At 40.3% G+C, this 24418-nt stretch overlaps 1 protein-coding gene across 1 annotated transcript in view; it reads right to left on the reverse strand.

Moving 5' to 3' along the window:
* The window catches only part of col23a1b (collagen type XXIII alpha 1 chain b), a 148166-nt gene that overhangs the window by 2863 nt on the left and 120885 nt on the right, over positions 1–24418 (reverse strand). Inside the window, exons 4-26 of the mRNA XM_072439105.1 lie at positions 24210–24217; positions 23414–23440; positions 14169–14195; positions 14070–14096; positions 12260–12286; positions 11083–11109; positions 7479–7553; positions 6525–6641; positions 3545–3571; positions 3431–3457; positions 3290–3343; positions 3156–3215; positions 3033–3077; positions 2874–2951; positions 2656–2679; positions 1037–1081; positions 921–965; positions 729–809; positions 603–656; positions 423–497; positions 316–342; positions 181–240; positions 23–94 (exon numbers count right to left, since the gene is read on the reverse strand). Of these exons, the coding sequence (XP_072295206.1) occupies positions 23–94; positions 181–240; positions 316–342; positions 423–497; positions 603–656; positions 729–809; positions 921–965; positions 1037–1081; positions 2656–2679; positions 2874–2951; positions 3033–3077; positions 3156–3215; positions 3290–3343; positions 3431–3457; positions 3545–3571; positions 6525–6641; positions 7479–7553; positions 11083–11109; positions 12260–12286; positions 14070–14096; positions 14169–14195; positions 23414–23440; positions 24210–24217 (1109 nt within the window). The remainder of the gene's footprint in view (positions 1–22; positions 95–180; positions 241–315; positions 343–422; positions 498–602; positions 657–728; positions 810–920; positions 966–1036; positions 1082–2655; positions 2680–2873; positions 2952–3032; positions 3078–3155; positions 3216–3289; positions 3344–3430; positions 3458–3544; positions 3572–6524; positions 6642–7478; positions 7554–11082; positions 11110–12259; positions 12287–14069; positions 14097–14168; positions 14196–23413; positions 23441–24209; positions 24218–24418) is intronic.

The raw sequence follows: 24418 nt of genomic DNA on the forward strand, positions 1-24418 counted from the left end.
TAAATATGTTTGTGTTCATTACTTTGTCACCCTTGGCACCAGGAAGACCCACCAACCCAGGAGACCCAGGTGGGCCCGAGTGACCGTCTGAGCCCTGCAGAGGAAATCAGTCACTTTAATATTGCATGTTTTTTTAAATAAACACCCAGAACCATTGGCTTAATTTTAAAGTTGACTTACTCTGAAACCAGGTGGTCCACTTTCTCCCCTCTCACCCCTCATCCCAACTCCAGGTTCACCCTGCATCACAGTACAAGATATTTGTATAAATGCATTACAGAAGTGGCTCAAAGCAAATAAAGTAAAAGATCTCACCTTTGGACCAGGCATCCCATGTAAGCCCTGAAACGCAGTGAGGAGGTGTGTGAGAATACAAATAAATGTTACCTATATATTAAGCTAGGATAATTGTGTCGCCTCACCGTGGATCCAGGAGACCCAGGCATTCCCTGTGGACCTGGTGGACCTGGTGGACCTGGCTGGGAAATCATCTGAACCTGAGAGCAATAAAAACTGTTAAGTTGATGTAAACAGTACAGTGATCAAGAAGTTGTCATTTCCCAACTGTTGAAAACAAAATGTATAGCAAAAGTTCCACTGACCAAATTGTCATCTAGTTTGCAGTCTCCCTTCTCTCCTTTGTGTCCGTCCATGCCCTGCACCGAACAACAGAGTAAGTCTTTGCTCCTTCATGAGTTCATCACTCATGCCGTAGAGCGCATACTCACTGTGGGTCCAGATAAACCCATCTCTCCCCTCTCGCCTCTTGGTCCAAGAGCCCCTGCTTCACCAGTGTCACCTTTAGTTCCCTGGAATCAAATACAGACATTAGCTCCATCAAATCTTTATTCTGGTGGTCAGAGTTAGCAAAGACATTTTTATGAGGAAGAAACCCCTAAATAAAAAGCAAAAAAAAACACCTTTTCTCCATCAACTCCAGCTGGTCCAGGTAACCCAAGCTCCCCCTGGAAAAATACACATCACTTTTAACCTCAAGTCTGTTACTATACATGTTCAGAATCACTTAAAGCCATACCTTTTCCCCTGGAGGCCCTGGCGGTCCCGGTAGTCCAGGTGGGCCCTACAGACAGAAGCAGAATACGTGTCATTTGTAGTCTAAAGTAGTGCTTTTGTTTACCCCAATCCCCCGATTCTTTCATTTACTTGATCTATGATTATTTTGCATCTTAATTTCTGTTACACCTTTTCATCAGTTATTACACAATATTCATGTAAAAATAAAAAAGTGCTCTAAATTCTAATATTATCTAAATTATAAAGCCTTGAAGTTTGATACTGATAACATAATGTAGCTTTGAATGTCTTTCTGTTTTAAAATTAGAAACAAATCAAATCTTGTTATTAATGAACCTTTGATGTAGCAGCAGCAGCAGCAGCAGCAACGCTTAGTACAAACGTAATTCAAAATGTTAAACTAAAACGTTTGTGAGTATGTTTGATTATAAAAATAGCAGGAAAAGTATATTTCGTACACTTCTTCACCTCTGGTTAAACCCACTTCTTTTGACTCATCAGGTTGTATTTCAATACTAATGAAATCAGCATGTCTTTTATCACACAAATTACACAGATAAATCATGCTCTCATCACCAGGGGGCACTTCATAAACCACAAAGAGGATTTCAGTGAGTATTTGTGAGTGATATTGTGCAAGCTGATAGGAACTGGCAGGCGGCCCTTGATAAGATCTCCAGGTCATGGGTCCAGCACCGTGTCTGTAAGCATTGCATGCAGCAGCTCTGCAGAGCTGCTGAGTGCAGAAGTGCTATCTGCAGCTGTCTGCAGAGCTGCTGTCTGCAGCTGTCTGCAAAGCTGCAGAGCTGCTGTCTGCAGAGCTGCTGTCTTCAGCTGTCTGCAAAGCTGCAGAGCTGCTGTCTGCAGCTGTCTGCAAAGCTGCAGCGCTGCTGTCTGCAGAGCCGCTGAGTTGAGCTTAGCTCAAAGTGAGCAACTGACTCAGAGTGAGCAACTGGCATTTGCATGTGGTGCAGTACACACAGAACAACTTTATCATGAGTTTATCACAAGTTTTAATCATCTTTTATGTTCTCTTATGTCATTATTTTTGCAGATGTAGACTAAGTACTGTGAATTCATACTGAAGGAACAGGACCCTGTCCTGAGTAAAACGTATGTTTTAGCTCCTTGTAATAAAAGGGAACTACTGATTATAAAATTACTACTGCTAATGTTACTACTTTCAATGACTTTGTTTCTCTCATTTTTCTACTAATGCTATCAGCACCACAAGTTCCTCTTTTCTTTCCTCTTTCCTCAGTCAGTCTAGCTCTCCATATCTGTGGAGCAAAATGATTATGTGTCATTAATAGACAAAGTCACATATTTGGGATGAAACCATTATGACAATAGTTGATTGTTCTGCATGATTAATCATTGTTATAGGCTGTGTCTTTTCCCCCGACCAGAACAGCTGGATTACATTTGTGGAGGATGTGTGTTTCATCTTAAATGAATACACAGAAAGATGGATTTGCTCAAGCGTTCTCCAAAAAAATGACAAACATGCACACGCTCATGAAGGACGCGTAACCAAAAAAGTCAAATGGTAGTGATTGGTAGTGAAACAGGCTTTATCCAAAGTGTTAGTGACCACTGAACACACATGCTGCCAGTTACCGAGACACTGATGGTGTTGATGGCCTGTCAAAAAGAAAAAGTGACATTTCTTTAGATTTGGCCATGATAAACACCAGACGCCCCTCTGCTCAGGATGCCATGTATGCTTATGTTACATATTTTATGTGTTTTGAACTTGATACTCTTTTACAAATACCGTTGAGTATTTAAGATGCAACCCGCATGTCTGCCCTGATAAGGCATCACACATCAGTCACCTGAAACGCATCCAGAAGTTTCCCATTAAAGTCTATGATGTCGGAAGAGCCCGAGGTGCCCTTTTCACCAGGATAACCCTTGGACAGAGAATATATGTTAGTTATCATCGTATACATTAATTATATAAGCAGCGAAGCAGGAGGCGGATGGGAACATACCATTGGTCCTTGAAGTCCTGGCTCTCCTATTTCCCCTTTGTCTCCCTGTAATTTGAAATCATAAAAATTCCCATACGTTCTTGATATTCATTAATTCATCTTTGTGAGTGCCTAAAGATGTACCTTAATTCCGGGCAGCCCGTCCATGCCTTGTTCACCTTTCTCTCCAATACCAGCTTCTCCCTGCAACAACAGTCTTGATATGATCAGTACATACTGATATTATAGGCCATTTAGCTGATAAAAAGCAGTTTTACCTTCTGTCCTGGAGGACCCTGTGGTCCAGGTTGTCCAGGCTCACCGTCCTCCCCCTGTAAACACAAAAAGAATCAACACTCAAAATGGAACAGGGAAATAAGTGCTAAGAGAAATACTAATGAAGAAAGTTAGAAACATACAGGCTTTCCAGGCACTCCAGAAGTCCCCTGCAGCAAAATAAAACATGTATTATAGTAAAGATGTTTGTTTAATCAGTTATTATCATAAAGATTTCAAATGTTTTGTTAATTTACCTCATAACCATCACGTCCTGGAAAACCCTAAGAAGAAAAGAGAAAGAAAAAAATTATAGACTGTAATTGCAAAGCTGCCACTAGGTGTCAGTGTGTGACAAGTCAAAACTCACACGGGTGAAAGCAGAGTCAATGTATTGTTTTAAAATGTAACATGTAACTTCACATTTGCCAAAACCTTTCAACAGAACATACTTGGGACTGGCCAGTGGTTACGTAGTCTATATTGAAAAGAATAGACACAACACTGAAGTCCTAAAGTCATCCTTGAACAGTACCAGTGGGACGGCGCCCCCCTTTGGCAGCTGTCCATCACACATTTGGCTTGTTTAGGTAAACAGATGAATCTGGAAGCTTGTGGAGGCCAGGTGTAATTGGAGCAGTCAAACATCTGCTATGAAGTCATTCTGCACAGAGGGGTTTATGGGTAAGAAGCCCAGAGCACGATCAAGTAGTTGTGTTTATACCATCAGTCGGTGCAGAATAATAAAAGCACGGTTACAAATTGGAGGTTGTTACTTGTTTGAAAATTCATCATACCTCACAATATGATTCAGAAGCTTCTTAGATGTGTCCCAGCTGCTGAGCTATTTTCTATCTGTTTGTTTTTGGCACTTATAAACTGACAATCTTTCTCTCTGGCCTTGATTCCCTTCTAGGCAATGGTTCCACTCTAGAAGTGAGCATTAACTGAATATCAAATGTCTATGCCTTATACTTCTGTAACCCTGGCCTTGCTTGGTTGTTTCAGCAGTTATATTTACTTAGAGAAGAGATTGACCCTTTCTAACTCATGACTGTGATCTACAGTATAAAATTTTGGATGGGAAAACGCTTGAGGAACATTCAAAACATCAACGACTTGAGTTTGATGTTTAAAATCAAACTGACTAGTGACTAAAGGAGCTTTAATCTCGACTTTAGACACCTTCACGAGTCAGATGGCAAAAGTAGAACGTCACACACTCGCTCTCCTTTTTATTCATTGTTGTAATATCCATTTTGAGAATGAATCAAGCAGAACCAGAACTCAAGTACATTTACTTGAGTAACATTTTAACAAAATTGCTTCCTGGAATTATTATCCCGCCCCGCCCTCTTTTAACTTCACTCACCTGCCGTGATGTCACTTCCTCATGTAGACAACTACAGAAAATCTCTAAAATATTAGGTTGATTTGTTCAAAATGTTCATGCGCACCAACATGTCAGCTCTGTGCAAAATCAAACTACCAGAATGAAACCAGTGGCGCCATGGCAACTTACTGAATACGGTGAATCGTTTTCTGCCAACATATTTTTACTACTACTTGTGTCATTTATTTTACTTTGTAACAGCACCACTCCCTTCATGATACAGTTTAAAATCAGGGTAAATGGCAAGATCGTGCTTGTGTTTAGAGTCTTCATAGTTACATATGATTACAGCACGCTGGCTGGATAAATATGGTCATTGTACTTCACTTTCTCCTGCTCAGGACGTCCTATAAGACATCTGCCCACAACATGCCTCTTGGCTCTGGGCTGCACTCGGTTTTGTTTTGTTTTGCTGTTCTGTGTTTCGCAAATGTCTTTAATCAACTCGGAGTTCTTTTGTAATTGTTGAGGGACTAGTCTGTTTTGTCAATTTGTCTAAGTATTCCTCTTCTGAACTGCACTGTCTGACCTCACTTTGAAATGATCTGTTCAGCCGTGTTGTGTTCTGTTGTTAACATGCATTTAGCTATACAGCTTTCAGAGCCTGGGATGAAAATAGAAAATCTGTCCAAAAGAACGTATCTACAACTATAGCCATCTCTGTTATGATCACTACTACTCTAATTGTAACTTTGACATGCAAATGTGAAATTAAATCAGTAACAAATATGTTTCAGCAGCTAAGTTCAACTGAAAATGATTAAAAAAAACATGACTTTAAGTTGCTTGCCTTGAGCAAGACGCCTCCCCTGCATCTGATGCCACACAAACATGAGCTACCACAGAATATGAATTAAACAGTGGGAAGTTAATCTCAGATAGTAAAAGTGCCTGAGGCTTGGCTCGTCTATTGTTTGAACTATCTGTTTGTGGAGACTCAGCGACACATACAGGCAGGAGGGCGGGAGAGTGAGCGCTGTGGCCACTTTCTTACAAAAAACAGATGCAGAGTCAGGAGGACAGTGATGCTATTCTGGGAGAGTTTAGGGAGACCACAACTTACTCCCAAACCAGGAACAATGGGTCCAGTCCAATTAAGAGCACCCCAAAGAGGCTATGATACTATTCATGGCTTTCAGAATGATACACATCTAGGATCAATGCCATAGCAATTAACAGTTCAAAATGATCGATGGCCAAACGTCCTCAAATGTCACCTACAAAAAGGAAGTTTAAACCCACGAATAAGCCTTGATACAGTTTTTACAGTACAGTAAGTTGTAAGAGTCATGTTGTAAAAGCCAGAAGTGATTTCCCAGAATATTTGATCAGACAATTTGCCAGATCAAGAGCTATAAAATGACAGGTCTATTGCAGAAACAACTGAGGCAAGTGAGAACATTTCCAGATCATGTATTGAGCTTATGGCATGAACAGATTTAGTTTAACATTATGATCGTGAACAAACTTACTCATAAAAGCTGTCACTAAGATGTAACTGACTCATTTTTATCCAGCAAGTCAAGCGTTGAACGTTTATCTAAAACTGTTATAATGACTTAAAATATTTACAGAAATTTTAGTATTTACATTAAGCCAAACTCTATAGTTTGCCTGCCTTTATCATATTTATATTGTATTATTATTTATTGTTTTGTGTTACCATATTGCCACAGCAAAGACCTGGTTTGTGAACTTATTTTATTACAATGGCAATAAAATGTTCTGATTCAAATGTTTCTTAAAGTACCGTATCATTATTTAAAGATGTGTCTTCTGTATATTTGTCCACACAGTGAAAGTAACTGCCATGTATTTTGAAGGGCTTAACCAGAGTAACTTACTGGTTCTCCAGCAGGGCCACGAGGTCCATCTTTGCCTGTATTCCCTGGGGGTCCGCGGGGGCCGGGGGGTCCGGGAAGACCAGGGGGCCCTGCAGGTCCAGCCTGGCCTTGGTCACCCTAAGTAAAAAAGAGAAGAAGAAAAAATAGAGCTCTTAAGCATTTTTTTGTTTTAGGGTTTTAGCCGAGATGTACCTCCCACTTTAATCTCCCATTTCCCTTTATCTATCTGGTATTTCTAAATCATTTAAGCCCTTCTTCAAAACTGATTTAACTGGATACAAATTTTCCCTTTAATGTTTTGCACCATTCTGTGTAGAAAACATGAGTGCAGAAAGTCCCCGCCGGCAGCTAATGCTCCACTAACTAGTTCCTCTCACAGTCTAGAAGACAGCTCCTCTGCACCATCCCATCTTCATCCACATGTGGCACACTGCGGTTTTCTTTGTTGTGGCTCTCTACATGGCACCACGGGCCCTTTCATGAACATGATATCGCTGCGTCTTGAAAGAGCGGCCCATAACATGCTTTTCCTTCCACTGATAATTGTTATGTTTCTATTAAGCCCATGCAGGAGCTAATCTGTCACCCACAAATCCTGCATACATTGGACACAGATGAGGAGAGCCGGTGAAATTTCCAACTCATGTGCATGCTCTTGTCTTTTTGTTAAAGCACACAAGCACACACTAAAAGGTAAATATGTGCATCTAGAAAGGCATATATACGTTTGCATGCTTTATTCCTTTATCAACTGTTCCCATTAGTTTGGCAGAGGTCCTAATAATTGCGCTTCAAGTTCCTCTTTCAGGTGTAGGACTTGTCTTCAGCAGGTGTGGATTGAATGAATAATGCAATGTAAAACGTTTTCCAAAAAATAGGCTGTACAAAGCATAATTCCATTCTCCTGTGGGTGTTAGATACTAAAAGTTCACTCATGCCTTAGTCCACATCTACCTTCAGAAATCGTCTCTGAAAGCTGCTGGTCTGTTCTCCAGCGATAAAACTGTGGTCATATCGAGGGAAAACCATCTAAAAAGCAGTTTACACAAAGAAGAGGAACAAGACAGGACAAAAGAGGTAAAGATGAGTGAAAGTAGTGAAAGTAAAATGATAAGAAATGACACACATCCAAAAACAATAAGGACGGAGTCATGTTCCTGAAGAAAGTGAACGAGAGCTGAGGGGAAAACAGGAGGAAAGCAGCAGTGGGACAGTGGTGGCTGCTGAGAGAACTTCAGTATCTGTGGGACAAACCTTCACTGTCAAAATCTGGTTACTATGGAGATTGGCAAACGTGCTGTAGTTTGGTAGACCCTGTGGATAAAAACACATTTGTCAAGTGAAAAAACAGGAAATCAAAGATGCACAGAATGAGGGCCCGGTCTGCCACCAGCGTGTTTCCATGGAAATGTTGAAAGTTGGCACCAGGACATGTTACAGGTCAGATCTGTGGCAAGGCAACCACGCGCAAACCATGAATGTATTTTTTCCAAGGGGTTTTAAAGCAATAAAACATGGATTGAATAGATAAGATAGATCACCCAACAGAAAAGGTATACATTGTACCTTTAGGTTAAAGCAGAACTAAGTAACATTTTCACCTTATTGGACGTCTTAAAATGTATTATCGGGGCAATTTAAGTGTCCGTCATCGCCCCCTGCTGTCTCTGGGCGGAAAATCAGCCTTACAGCATTTGCCGACATCGTCCTGTAGACAACTCTTCTGAGAAACCCAGGCTCTTTTTTAATATTTGTGAAATGTTTTATTAATGCAATTATTCTGTCTTATTCTGCCAAAGAAAGGGGAAAAAGCTGACAAATATGTTCTGACAATGTATTTTCACAAGGGATCTGCAGGTGGCATTCTATTGAGTTACTTAGTTCTGCGTTAAGTTGTCACTAATGAGGAAAAACCTTATTTTGCGGTTTCGTTCATGATATAACTTTGACAATGGAATGTATTTTAATGTATGCATAACATAAGATAACAAAGTGTTAACCTGTACCTTACATTTCACACAATGTAAACCATCACACTCCGTCCATAAAGCAATGATTGTGGTTACAATCATTGCTTTATGGCACAGGGATGTGAATTCACTCATTCACATCACTGTCTCCTCTGTCACAGCCACAGATGCTCCTTCAACACCCACATGCCTCACAGGGGGGTCTTTCCTGTACTTCTACAATGGTCCAATCAGATCTCAGGCAGGTCTACCCAGAGGGAGGCCAGAGACTGGGTTTGGCTCAGGATGAAACTTAAATTGGGACCTGTTTTTTAATACAGCTGCGATTTCAACCTCAGCGTGCATTTTTACTGATGCCCCCAGTAGTGATTGCTGCGGTAATAATGAATGGCTTTAAGCAGGTTTAAAAACGCGAATTGAAGGCAATTGTATTGACAATTTTAACTAGGTTTCAAGTTACTTAGGGGCAAATTCGAGTCACCTTTAAATCGAGGAGTGCTAAACCTCTTCTAAGACTGGGCCAAATCGTTTGTAGTGTTTTTAGTTTTTCAGATCTGTTTCTAAAAATATAATTTTGCATGCCAAATATGACAATGGGGTGAAACCCATCTGACTTTGTAACCTCCACAAGTGATGACATTTTAATGCCTTTGTTATCCTGTGCCCGATGGAGCGACAAAACAAGTGAAGAAGATGGATTGACAGGAAGTAAAAGGCAGACAGAGATGCATGGCCACTTCCTGTTATCCTTCGAGAGACGATCCAGGGCAAAGCTGACACTGACTGAACAGACACTTTGGATATCACTGTTACTGGAGCTGATAACTATTTGCTTAATTATTAATGAGTCTCATTTCATGGGTTTCTAAGCAGATGTTTTAACCTTAGTGTGTTTGAAGAAATAGTCTGAATTTCTCGGCAAGAAAAAGTAGCCAAAGATATCAAAGCCTCTGACCCAAGTCCAAGGACAATATTTAGCATTTGGATACACTCAGTCAAAATGATTGAACTCCTACACAAACACAAGCTAAAAATCCAAAAGACTTCTCTGAAACATTTAATAGATGTCCCGTTATGTTTTTAAACCACATCATAAATCTGACTTGATCTGTCAATGTACTCTGCGTCAATCCTAAGCCATTAACCATTACCATTAAGTAGCTTGCCAGCACTCGACTTTGTGGTACAACGTTACCACGGTCCAACATTTGGATTTATGATTTGGAGAGGTTTGTGCCAGAGTAGTAGAAGTGGATGGCTTTACAAATTGGGCAGAATAAATGGAGCTATTAGTTTTTTTTATTTATGGCTTTGGTTTTGCTGAACACATGTCTTGTTAAAATATACTATCTATGATTTAAGCGCTGTAATTAAGAACTATATGTACAGTACTTTCATTCCCACTTTCCTTGAAAAGATGAACATTTTGGTTGTTTGGTTGCTTCACAAATGAACCTCAGCAGGGACACTTTCTAACTTCTAATAAAGTTAAAGGTCATATTTCTGCCATAGTAACACTTGGTTAATAGGAACAGTGAGAAGACAGATATTTTACAGTGTCCAAACCACTGCCAGGAGTTTCATTTAAAACCACATGGAAGAAAGATAATTGCCCTGATCTCCTTCAGGGAGGATTAATATTACATGAAACGACCACTCCAGACGGATCCATGCCACTGGAGGCTGCTGAACACGGTGTTTGGTTTAGGCTGAAATGGCACTCTTGGCCCACTGCCTTCAACCAACCAGTGCTGATGGGGATGAGTTTTCAGGTCATTTTTGATCTAATGTTCACTCCCTTTGGCTTTGAAGGCTGTGGGCAGAGGGAAAACCTCATCTGAGAGCCTGGATCCTGTTGCTGGGGTAAACACACTTGAGTTTGAACTATTAAAAGTGTTGAGAGTGACATGGACGCATTCTGTAAACCTGTAATCAGTCCATATTTACAGTGTGGTTGTGTTCAGGAGTTTCTTTCCACTGAACAGATAACAAGGAAGTACTTTCTGAAATGTTGGATGACTGGTCTCAGTTACAGTATTAATTCATTATGATCGGTCTGGTATAGCTTTAGGTGTCAGTTCAGTTTTGGTGTTGCTGATTCATTATTCATTCATTATAGTTTTAACTCTTTAAATGGTCACTGGAGCATGTGTGAAGTCTGTCAGGATGTATTATTAATGCTTATAAAAGATAACATTTTGCATTTTAATAAGTGGGTCATTATTTTTGAAACATTTACTCAAACTGATTCCATATATCCCAACACAATTATGTGTGACTGGTGTATTGCACAAAAATGAATGTGTAGACTAAACAAATTGGCCACCTACCTATTGCTATCCAACATTAGCATTAGCAATACAACATGCTACAAGAGTAACATTCTAAAAAAAACAAAAAAAAAACACTTTTAATGCATGATTTAAAACTGATTATTATGGACTATACAAATTCAATTGTACTGAAAGAATTGGGCCCCAAGGAATTTAAAACATTGTACATATTGGCTTGTATTAGGTTCATTGCACAGTTCTATATTGTATGTTTCTTTTAGGGTCACTATTGGTCAAAGGAACAAAGTGTCTTACCCTTGGCCCCACGTCTCCACGGTCGCCCTGCAAGAGAAACAGGAAAATGCCGTTTGTCAGCTTACAACGCCACAGTATGGAACACATAGGCGTGCACTGCTACTGTTTAACTAAACCGACAGCTTGTACTGTAACTAATGCACACGAACGGACAGGAAATAACACTGGGGTCATCTGTGCTCCGGGTGCATAATGTGGACATCTACTGCATAAATCACTGGATAGCTTCCACAATTACAATGATGTGACACTCGCGAGCTTTGTCCAGCCCATGTTCTCATCCCTAAAACTACCTGAGTGATTGCATAAAGGAAGCAGAATCTCTGCATTGGCATCGTCTGTCATTTACAATCCAACTTCCTCGGACTCGCCACTGCTTCTGACAGGCGCTATTTACTTTAGCTCTTATCGGGAAACCTTTATTCTCTCGAGTGCTACAGCAGATGACCACATGCACCAGGTTTACGCTGCCAGGACCAACAGTTGCAAACATCTTGGACTGATGAAAAAAAAAAATCAAACATCTGGCTATCATTGAACGCTATGGAAGGCCTTTTGACCTGTTTAGGACCCTGACGTGAGAAAGTGAGTGGAGATAATTGACAGTTTGGGGTGCTGGGAAGTGCAGTCTTTATAATGTCGTCTGCATTTACCGATGCCGATCATTTTCTTTAACAGACAAATGAGTAAATATGGGAATAGAAGAGCAAATAGGCTTAAAAATATGGTTGTATGTTTACACAATCGTGCAACAAATGATTTTATATCCCAGAAAAATACAAAAAAATTCGTTACTATTCGAGTTTTAATCATCATGTATTTATAAGTGAAAATTAATTTGTTGTGTCTTTACATCAACTCAAAAACAGATTTGTGGGCCTTGCCATGGATTTAAAAATGTAAATATCGGTATCGGCAAATGCTGGTTATCGGCAACAGCAACAAGCCAAAATTTTGTTTAAAAAAGTCCCTATTGGCCCATCCCTAATGTTAATGTACACTTGTTTGCTTGTTTGTTTGTTTGTTTGTTGGCATTGTGCGTTTGAGCCACAATCGGCAAAACGAAGAGTAGACTAAGTTGACAAAAATGGATTTACAGTTTCACTACGTAAAGCAGCTGAGATTCCTCTATACAGTGTCGAGACTGAATGTATTTCCAGAAAATATAGAGACATACCTTTTCTCCCTTGGGCCCAGCTGGTCCCTATAGGGGGAAACAGACAAGAGGAGACAGTTGGAGGTCATAAATCAGGTTTGGTATGACGAGGGGCATTGCATCATTCTCCTTCAGACTTCAGCAAGTGTTCAAGCCCACAGTAAGAGCAGGAAATACTTTATTATAGCGACGAACGCAGTGACTCACAGGCCTAGGGAGTACTCAATATCTGTGAGGAATATGGATGTCACGATATCAAGGTTTAGTGAGAAGAAACTACACGATTTAACGATTATTCTCGATTACTGGGAACACGACTTAACAAACAACAGTGGAATATTTGAACGTGCTTCTAATGCTCAAGTTTGTGACCAGCTTTATGAAATTGAACTTTAATGTGAAAAGAGAGAATTATCAAGATTTAATCAGGACTTCTTCAATTTTTTCAGGACTTTAGCCCATTGAAAAGATTTAAACTTTGAATTTCATTTTTAAATGCAATGGCAACCATCCCTATTTTTCATCACTCTGAAATCCACAGATAAGCTGGTATTGATAATGGGCACTGCAAACTTTAGGTATTATTCAGTTCAATATAGTGTTAGATGACAAAGCAAATATGAAATAAGTATAATGAAGTTCTAGAATAGGTCAAGCGATGCAAAGGGATACAAAAACTTGATTGAGAGGAAAATGTACTGAGTGAATGTAACTGAAAAAAGGCAATTTATGGTTTAGGGTTTAGTTGTGAATACAAATGCAAACATGTAATAATTGTTAGTAGTGGTTTGACCCTGCGGGCTGTGAGCTGTTCATTTTACACATTCTTCCTGTACATTTTCCCTAACTTCTAACACAGTGTAAGTCCTGTCCATCTCCCATCTCTAAATCTTCCATAGTCTGCTCCTTATTCCATCTCCTCCTCACATCATGCCCGTCTGGCAGACCTTCACTCAGTAGTGGAGCTCTGATTGTGTTCACGACATGAGAAGGAAGACAAATAATGCAGGAAAATAAGCACTTTGTTAATGGGATTGACCGCACGATGACAGGCAGGGAAATATGAAAAACATTCCTGGTAAATAAATAGACAAAGAAATAAACGAACCGCATCATGTTTAAGGATGTGTTTGTTTCTGCACAACAGGGATTATTGACTCAGGGAACAGTTGGCAGAGATTAGGAAATGTAATCTGAAATAAACCTCTAATATGTTTTTTACGTACTAGATTTTGTGTATTACATTATTACTAGATCAACAGGCTTATCTGAGTTCACTATCTCCTTAGCAGTGGTGTAGCTGTGTCTATGGCAGCACTTCAGAGACAACTTGATGGACAGTCCGGTTGTTGCCACCAACAGCTTTCAAAAAGTCCAAAAAGATTAATTTGGTCTTTCAGACAAGTGCTTGTTTGTGCTTGGACTTATTTCGATTCGACTCTCTGCAGTCACGTTACGCTGCTGTGACGTGTCTTGTCAGAGGATTTACAGAATCTGGGAGAGGGAGGTCGGATTTGTGGTGATTATTGCACATTTTCAACTAATAAATTATTTCCCAGTTCAAAAAGTTCCAAAAAAAAGGCTTTTTACTACTTTGGCTCGCTCTTGTTTCTCTCGCGCTCGCTCTGATGTGGCGGAGTCCTTTCAACAGCAGTAATCAAGATGGCTTCCGACAGTGGACTCTCCTCCCTCTCATCGCTCCCAGTGGGACGGTTAAAAAGATTAATGCGATGGGGCTAACTATCACCTGCCCTCTGGACACGTACTCAGACTTTATGAATGAAACTGATACAAGCTGCTCAATAACAGTAACAGGTGTCGATCGGCCTACCTGACTCCCCTTTAGACCTGGTAGACCCTGAAACGAGAACAAAGAGTTAGAGAAGAGCACTTAACTTCAGCCAAATTCTGTGCATGTGATTTTACTCACTGGTTTGCCATCCATGCCGAGAGGACCCTGTTTGAAGGAGAAAACAGTGATTATTTTATTAAAAGCAAACAACCCCGATGTTTTCATGTTGATTTTCTTCACTTTGAAAAAAGGAAGGAAAACGATTTATTGTTAGTGGCTTTTTAGAGCGGGCACACTGAGAGTAGTTAAAAAGCAGAGACGTGTGCGTGATGCATTTAGAGGGCCCACGTATTCAGTCTTCTCCAGGCGCGGGGGGTTTATAATTACGGCGAGATTTATTTGAGAGTGATGTCTGATGTCTCACTGGTGGGTGGATGTGCTCCAGCTGCCCTGATCCTCTCTTCCACACATCCATGCTCTCTGTGTTTACGTCCTGAGGAGAGCTTGAGATTCAGCTCGGTCTGACTCACTGCGGAAAGTGCCGTTGGATTTGTCCGTAATGTTCACAACCAGCCATTGACCTTTTGTCCGCAAAGCACCACTTCTGCATGCAGCCCATTTTGCAACTGTTTAAGTGTGTTCCGTCACCAAAATATAAACTCATGTCTAATTAGTGTAAAGTATGGTCTCTGGTTTGATTTTGTACATAAAATGGTTCCCAGTTTCTAGATTTTGCCTCGCCGTACATATATGTTGGTAAATTTAGGCTCCGCTGAGATTGAGGTAGTGTTTTAGTCTCAGAATTGTGGTGCAATTACACACGTTTGATGTCGTTACAGCCCTAAAATATCCCTGACATAAATGAACGTGCACATTTTGGATGCTGTAAAACTTCGTCCTTAACAAGCGCACTTGACGTTACATGAACAGTTTGTACAGAGTCCCTCGAGTGAATGGATTGCTCCACACGGGAAAGCATCATAAACAATCGTCCTCTCTGGTCAAAGACAGCTTACATAAGACAGGCTTTTCGATTCAACTCACCTCTTTACCAGCCCCATGGGTACAATACTGTCTACAGGTCTCACGCGGGAAATTACTCATGATTTACTCAAGTAGTTAAGCTCTCTTTTCTCTGACTCAGACTTGTGTTTCTCAAAAAAAAAGCTAAAAAGGCTTAATTTTACTCATTATTATTGATATTTTCACACACATGGTTAAGCTCTTCTGCCACTCCACAGCTGTCTCCTTAATATATGATATAACATAAGATACTAAGATAGTTTCCACTGCCGTTGACAATTGTGTAAATGATGAACGAGTGATTTAAGTTACGGAACATCTATGAAAAACATTGTAGGTGATTTCACAGGTCAGAGAATGTTGTATATGTTATGAACACAATTAATGAATGTGTAAATATTTGGTTCATTCAACAGAAAGGTCTTCAAACATGTCTTTAAACGTTTTATTAACAGACAAATGTGAAACGTATGTAAAATGAATCCCAAAAGTGCAGAAATACAACCTTATTATTGAAAGTTTATTTTTTAATTTCAATGTTTAATCATTTATTTTTGTAGCATTTCTTTTCTTTTCTTTTTTACTATAAACGGAACTTCAAACTTCAAAAACAGAAACACAATGTTGACACATTTCCCACCTCTAACTATACATGTAATGGATTGTGTCATATTTTGGGTGTAGTTTAGTACAGTGAGAGCACATGTGAGTGTTTTTAAAGCCTGGCTCCTTGTCGTCTCGAGGGGGAGTTGAATGCTTCGGGGTCAGGGCCGAAAACAGATTTATGAACATAAAAAAGTCACAACCGTCCTCTTCCTGTCCCTTTTCTCCATAGATTCAAACCACAATACAGGCTTTTGATAACTGATAAATGATGCACAAGCCCATCCCAAGATCAGCAGCATAGGTCATTTCTCATGTTTTACTGGAAGGACACAGGGCACAAACACTCCAGATATGAAAACTGAGCCAAATATGTTTGGATTTAAGCCTAATCTGATTTGTTTTTGCCTGTATTGTTGGGACGTCCTGTGCACTAAAGAACAGATAATATTCTGATTCTGGAGTAAAAATAGCACAAGTAACAATGTCTCTATTAATCAGTCAATGTAATAGACTACATTGTGAAAAGCACACACACACACACACACACACACACACACACACTCACACACACACACACACTTGTCTGCATCTAAGAATCAGTCCAATTCTTTTTATTCAAATCCAAAAGGTTGAAAGGAATCAAGACTGACACGTTGGGCTTTTACAACTATGAACGCTGAATGTGTTTTGTTATGTTTGAAATGTTGTTGGAGCCTACACTGGAAGAGTAATGAAGCTCAACCTGTCAAATTCCATCACTTTGCTTTTACGTAAAGAAGTTCAGGACTCCAAGTTTGTGTCCAACTTCAATTATTATAGCTAAAGTCGAGTTAACTTCTATAGCATCCAAAAACTGATGTAATCCTACCTTTGCTAGAATATACTGGATTATGTATTGTTCATTCTTAACGTTTTGCAGCTTTATAGTGCTGAAATTGTACAACAATTAACAGATTATTTGGTGCAAAATGTTGACTGTGTAACTTTCTACAACACTGTCCTCAGCACAAAGAAAACGCCAGACTCAGTGTTTCCACCTATAACATGGCCTTATTTGGAAAATCAGCTCATCTGTGTCTGCGAGTGTGTGAACCCCAGTCTTGTAAAGGGGAGAGGTGTGCCTGTGTTGGGCTAATTACTCCTAATTATGTGTCCCGGGGTGCAGACTTGTAATGAAGCAGTTAGAGTGTAATTGTTGAGGATGCAGCATGAAACGACTGTGTCTGCACTTCAGAGGAGACGTCTCCCACACAGGCGAATGCTGATAAAAGCCTGGTCTGGGTTTCTCCTGTTTAGAATTATACCAGATAAAGGTGTTTTAATATCGGGCAGTACCTTTTTTGGAAGAGAAATGTGATAAGCTGCAAAATCTAGCGCTATTAAGTTTGACTCAATACTGTTACCCGGGGTCATGCTGCTTTGGCTGACATTTGTGATACATATTTTAAAATCAATAGCAAGGCCCACAAATGTATGTTAGAGGCGCACTACGTAACAAAAGAAAATACAAATAATAACAATTGTAGCTTAATTCCACATTAATTCCACTTTTGCACAGTAGCGGGACATTTCTACATCATGAGGGGCCACTGTTCGATTTTCCTTTGAAGGGTGTGTCCAGGTCCCCCCGTATGACAATGAGGGAACCACCCATACCAGTGGCCCTTTTCAATCTAAAAATAACACCACAACAGGCTAATCCCGGAGCACAGTAATCAACATTGGTCCCATCCTGCTCCTGACAGGCTGCCCTATGAGGATGAGTCAAACGCAGAAGGAAAATGTCCCTACACATGAAGCATACTTTAAGTTTTTATACTTTTTTCAAACCTCTTCTCGACCCAAGATGAATCTACAGCACACTAAACTCAAAGCAACTTAAACGAATGGCCTAATTTCTTTGACGAATTGAATGCATGACTCAAGCCTCCCACAGCCTTCTCGCATGTATGTTTATGTTTACAGTGACGGGAGAAGAAAGCGCTTTCCCAAAGTGCGCCGGCGCTCAAACCCCGTGATACATGACAATACTGAAAACACCACCCCGTTGCTTGGAAATCGGGGGAAGCGTTTCAGATTGTGTGTTTGGGTCCAAAAATGACTTCAAATGCTTCAGATGCAGAGTGCTATGGCTGGCTTTAACCTCTCTGTGTGAACAATGGTGGAGCGAGCTTGTTTTTGCTCAGTGAGGTCCTCCGTCTGTCACAGGCTGGCATCACTGTATACACAGACCAGAGATTGGGCATGCTCCAAATGAATGAGAGTCAATTGTGGGGGGCTGATTGTTTGACAGAGGGAAGGCTAATTTTCTGAAACTCAAAGCTCTGTGTGTGTGATTGATGATCGGAAGAAGTGACGAGGTTAAACAAGGGGAAAAAACACACTTATCACAGAAGGATATGCTGGAGACTGCGCTTCATTTGCACTGTTTATCATATTACTATTCTCTCTGCCATAGAGGAGGCCGGCTGCATGCATTAGTCTGATTAACTTAATGCCACAGAGACATGTGAGGACCACCTGAGGCCAAAAGACACGGCACGCAAGCTCACACTGGGCAAGTCCAAAACGGATGCACAACTCACATGTCATCCATATTTGTTTGTGAGGAGTTCAGAAAAAGGATGTGATGCAACGTCGAGAGGAACAGATTAATTGCGGTAGAAGATACCACTCTTTGCTTTGATTCCGTATTGTTTTCATTATTTATAAACCATGGAAACCAACTGAACAACAATATCAAGATGTCAAAACAGTGAAATATTGCACTTTAATACTCTGGTCAAAGACTGCGTTTGGTTTAATAAAAGTATGTGGGCCAAATCATGACTAATGGGATTGTGTGGAAAATATAGTCGGATTTGAATTAAGTTTTGATGAAAAGAAACTGTCACACATTTTCTACCAGTAATCTTCTGGTTCATTGTGATGGGCTCACAGTCCATGCGTTCAATCATTTACATCAATAGACCCTTTAAACGATTCAAAATGTCGGAATGGAGGTGGAACATAATGTGATTTCAAGACAAACTGGGATTAACCTCAGAATAGTTCAGATTGTGATAGACACGGAGCAGTTTTGATTTAGGCAAAATCATGACTTTTGGGTTTTATTGAACAAATGCTTTTGGAAATTTTGACTCCACAATATTTTTTCATTTTATTTAAAGATATATTACACATACATTAACACCAATTATACATTTGTGAATTATAGGAGAGGTAATTACATATAACGTTCCTGACATGGATGGTGCACACAAAAACATGACTTTACATTACAGCCGTGCACAGAGAGTACAATAAGTAGACTACTTTAATTTTCCAAACTGACATATTGTGACTCGACCTGCTCTATGGCCCGCACTATTGTTCTGCATAATCCCCAGTTTTGTGCTTTTAGTGCTTACAATGATGAACGTCTTTTCTAGTTTTAAGTCAGTGGAAAGCTGTGGAAAAGTCTTTCAAAAGTCATGATATCTGCATTGACTGCACCATCGGTTAATAAGCCATTTGTGAACAATTTTGGCAAAGTACTACTAGAGAACCCTTGTCGCTTCTTGTAGAAATAATATGTCTCTGACCTGCAGCAATTTAATTCTATTGATGATATGTGACGTACGCTGCATGAACCGATACAGAAATAGGGATTGGAGGGTTTTGCCAATAAAGCAAAACAGTTCACAATCACCCGACCTGCTGGACAAGACACTGTGCTAAATATGATTATTATATATATTGTGCAGGTTACATTTGGACATATGAGGTTGACATTTGAGGCCATGTTTCTCTGATATATCCTCACGTCTTCATTTTGGCCCATTGCCCGCTCCAATCACAGTCGTGTCAAATCTTGTGACTGGTTCAATGTGCAAAAAGGGAGCAATTGGTTTATAAGTGATTGATTGGATACATTTCAATAGGAGAACTTGTTTGAGATCAAAAAAGGGCCGTAATAACACAAAATTACAAACATGTTTAGGTTACATAATACTACAAACTGTCTCTGCTTTACCTCACCTTCAAGTTTACGCCAATATAGCCAATAAAGACTACAGACTGTTGAACCCTGCAGACACTGGTTTGACTCATTTGCCCTTCCCGTTCACAAAGCGGTCTGGCCTTTGTTACAGAGACAAATGTAAACTGCAGCTCTAGCCATCCGCACGTATGGGTATAGACACACAAACAGTGCTACTCGACAGGCACTCGGCGCTTTTAAACTTGCAGCGGTCGAAACCTGACCATCTCTGAACATGTGCAAACTGCCACTTTGATTAATCTATTGTTGTTTTTCTGTAACTTCATACACACACATGCCTGCACCGCTAACATATCCGAATGACCGCTTTAAGATAGCGACCCAAAGGTTTCAGTTTTACGTTACGCAATCAAACTTCAGGCCACGTATTGAATCAATCAACCCCCTTTAACTCATGTATTAGTTCCACAGGCGTCATGATGAAGAATTAGGACTATTTCCAGCAACGACAATGACAAAGACGGATAAAGTCGCAGACAAACAAACTCACAAATGCACAGACGTATTTGAACGTGTGCGCAGAGCTCCACCTGTGTGTAATTAGCAGCAGGCATTTCCCGTCAGGAGGGCTGTGCAGTGCCAGGCAGACGGAGCTCCCAAATGGGACTGAGCCTGGGAACGGGTGAGAGGGCACTCAACCAACGCAGCGTCATACAAGTGTCACAGGCCAGTCACAATAACACATGTCCAAGCGCTTGAATAGATTGCTAAAGAAAACATCACAATAAACAATGACATACTGACACAATAACCCTAAAGCACGATAATCCCAACATATTGTAAAAACAGCTGTAACAAATAAAAGGCGAATGAAACACTAGTACTTCAATATTTACTCATAGAAGGGACTTATTCGACACTGTGCAGCTCAAATGTTATTGTACTACGAAAAAAAGAACGCATTCCCCACTCGTGCAAATAAAATGTTGCCTGATAAATGTTGAGCTCACAAAAAATAATGTCCTAATACTGTTCCAGCAAGGATTTATAAAGCGATAAAATGATATATTCATTATCCAGACAGGCGTAAACTTGGTTATTATCTACTTAGTTGCACTTACAATTCTACCAATTAAGTCAGTTAATCAAATGTATCTTGTAAAAGGCATTTGGATAGATAGCTTTGCGAGGTGTGGGCTTGATCCATCAGGCGGCTCACAACTTCCTTTAAGTGCATCCAGTGTAATCCAATTTACACCCACAAAGTCTACAAACAAAGCTCTGAAATTACAAGTTATTTCACCCTGGAGAGACTCAGACCCAAATATAGAAAGAAGCATTTAGCCAGCTTATTACATGAGTAATTTGACACTCAGACCCCGGCAGAAGACATTGCGATTACGGGCGTGCCACAATAGAATGATATTAGATGTCTCGCCTCAGGGCCTGGAGACTGGTGGCGGTAGATATAGATAGAGGAAGAGGGAAGAGAGGATGATGAGGACGATATGAGGGATGCAGAGGAGGAGAAGGGGAGGTGGTGGGTCGCAGCACGGTCTGAAGCGGCCGAGTCGAATTGCAATAGGGTTTAAATGGGCCAGACTGTGTGCTGATTGGGTGCAGAGGAGGTGCAGAGGAGGTGCAGAGGAGGTGCAAAGGAGGTGCAGAGGAGGTGCAGAGGAGGTGCGCCCTGGCGTAGCAGTGGACGTAGATTGGGTGGGGTTAGGTCTTGCAGGCTGAATTTACGCTAGCTTCATATATTTTCTCTTACTGATTGAAAAAAGGTGACCTGAAAATTAAGGCAACAAACAACTATTTACATTGTGTTACATAAATTATTTCAATTAGGATTGCCGATGCCTCACAGTTGGTTTGAGTTTGTCTCTAAATGTTCACTAAATGTTCACTAACAATAAGACCCATAGTGATTATATATTCTCCAACAATATGATTATCTTGTTATCCATTTTTTTGTTTGAGATCAATGGGACAAGATTCAATACAAGGACAATTATAGACGTAACTGAACGCTGTTTCCCAGGCAGGACTTGCAATGTAAAACTTCAATTCACTACGGCCTAAGTAGCTCCATAGAGCGTCATGGCAACTACAATGTCTCAAAAACATTTCCCTACTAACTTCATATTCACCCATTTGCCGCCTGAACAAAAACACAGCGTCCTCTAACAGCCTCTGATGAGTCTTTGATGAAGCTAAACCACAAAGAGGCAGCGGACGCTCATCCCTCACAGATCCGACCTACGACTGTCCACTAGAGGCCGCCACACGTCAGGAGCGCGACACTGGCGGATCTGCTTCGAGTTCGGCTGTTATGGATGTGCACAGTTACAGTATATTATTCAAACATCACTAAAGCCAATTTGAAGCCGAGGGTCAGGATTTGTAATGCGCAGTGTGTTTCCAATACCCCCATGCGCAGTTTACACTCCTGCGATTCATGTTGACTGATGATATCTTCAAAAGGGCGCCCCTAGATCCATGTTTACGCACTTTACTACACAGACATGACAGATGATTTCTTTGTGTTTTTGTGTGTGGCTTGTGTTTGACTTACGGGCAGAGTGAAAACCGTGGAGTGTGGACCAGCTGAAGGAAAGTGACTCATGGAATGCCAGTCTCAACAGTGACGAACTCAACATATCAGGGCAATGTATAATTTGGAATATTGCGATATAATTCTGCATGGATTGCGGCTGATTCTCTTTGCAGCTGTGAAGGTGACAGAGATTGCAGCTTATTGAGAACACTAACATCTAGAGACACAATTAGAGTGACTGTGGAGACTTTGCAGAACCAAAAACACTAATAATGAACGAGATAACGTGAAACAAGTTAGAATGAATATTTTAGATGCCACGTTAAGTATTTTGTCCAATTATATATATATCACAAATGTTCTCTTTTATTTCATGATACATATTTACTCTTCCCTACTGTGTACTTAAGGTATGAGCTGACGATCGATCAGCCAGTACTGTGATCACTCAACACTCCAAAAGATTGTCCCAGTGCTGCAAAGTTTAATGTCTCTAGAGGGGCAATAAAGTCTTCACAAACTCCTGAGAATCCAACTGGACCATCTTAACAACAGATTGATTTCCCAGCGTGTTCTGCTGTTGTGACGCTTCGAACAATCAGCCTGAAATATCTGTCCAAAATGAAAAATATGTACAACTTAATTCAAAGTGATCCACAATCAATCTTAGTTAAGTTTACAAATAACTTAAGCTCTATTTGGGAGGGCAAATCCTAACCTTTTTTTTTAAATGTTCTATTATATTTTAAGTAGGCGTAAGCGATATGCCAAAATATTTGTAAAATTCTTTGAGCCAAATCACAATGATGTTTTTATCTTGATTCCTGTAAAAATAGTTATCTGCATCTTCTTAAAGTTTCATACGCAGTCACACAATAAATAGACAATCATCACAGGAATGAGCTCATAATTTGATTTTCAAGAACCATTTCCAGAACAGCTTTTGGTGTCCTATTGTAAACGCTGACTCTAGTTCTTAAGCCTTTGTCTCCCAATTTTGTATATTTTTGCAGAGTGACAGTGAGTTTTCATGAGTGAAATCTGTGCACGTTGGTCTTCCACTAATTGTCTAAAAGCGGTAGAGCAGAAAAAAGCAAACAGAAGTGAAAGTGGTTTGGAAATGTAGTCCGACTCAAGCTGTGAAGCAGGAATTAGTGCAATACAAAGAATGAAGTGAAAGAGGGACAGCGGGGAATAAAACAAAAAGAGCTTTACCGGGTATCCATCACGTCCACTCTTGCCCTGGTGAGGTTAGACATCAAAGCACAATGCAGTTTAGATGAGTTAGCACATAAAACACACATTATCATTTAAATAAAGTCAGACAAACACCATAGCGGCTGGCCTATCTTCTTGCACATTTTCACAGTATCACACCGAGGTTAGTACTTCCCAGATGACGAACTATGCTTTGAAATTTTTAGCACCGGGAGGAGGTTTAGTTGCGTTCATGAAAAGATTATCTGCCTCATTTCATGGCACATTCAGAAAAAGCCACCTGCCGGGATGAGTTTGCCAATAAACACCCTTCCAGCTACATATTTCCGGGACATGCACTTTCAATTCTGCATATCTGATTTGTGCCACATGTGCCCAACTTTAGTCTTTATTCTTGAAAAAACTCATTGATTTTGTTTCAGTTATATTTGAACATCTAAGAGAAACAATTATCAGAGCGACCCCGGATATAATTGCAGTTGCGACAATTGTTTAGGTGTTTATGTGCGCGATATCAAAAATACTGCTTCACATTTGGTTTTATGGGGAGCATTAGCAGAGGTTAGAGCATCACAGGGGAACCATTTGCAGCTCGTTGCTGCGTGGTGGTCCGTGGGCTTTGAGCGTGTGACAGGTTTGTGTCCGTGAATGAATCTGGTTTTATAGCCGAGCAGACGCTCTTTGAATCCTCTACATGTGTCAAAGTGCTCAAGCTACGGTGCAAAGGAGCATCTCAGTAACAATTTGATTGGATACAACCTGGAAGTGATGGAGTGGGAGATGCGGTACTTACAGGCGGCCCTGCAACACACAAGAACACACAAAAACACAATGTTAGAAAAGAACGTCAGGAAGAGCACTTCAACACAGCAGTGATTATATATATATAATTGGCAATAATTAAATACTACATAAAGTGACATAGTATATACCAATAGTGTGCTGCCAGGGCAATCAAGGCAAGCAGTGATTGACCAATAAATCTAAGATTACCGTTTTCCC

This window comes from Eucyclogobius newberryi, unplaced genomic scaffold, assembly GCF_026437365.1.
Source record: "Eucyclogobius newberryi isolate DKJ021-1_F unplaced genomic scaffold, fEucNew1.0.hap1 SCAF_11, whole genome shotgun sequence".
NCBI lineage: Eukaryota > Metazoa > Chordata > Actinopteri > Gobiiformes > Gobiidae > Eucyclogobius > Eucyclogobius newberryi.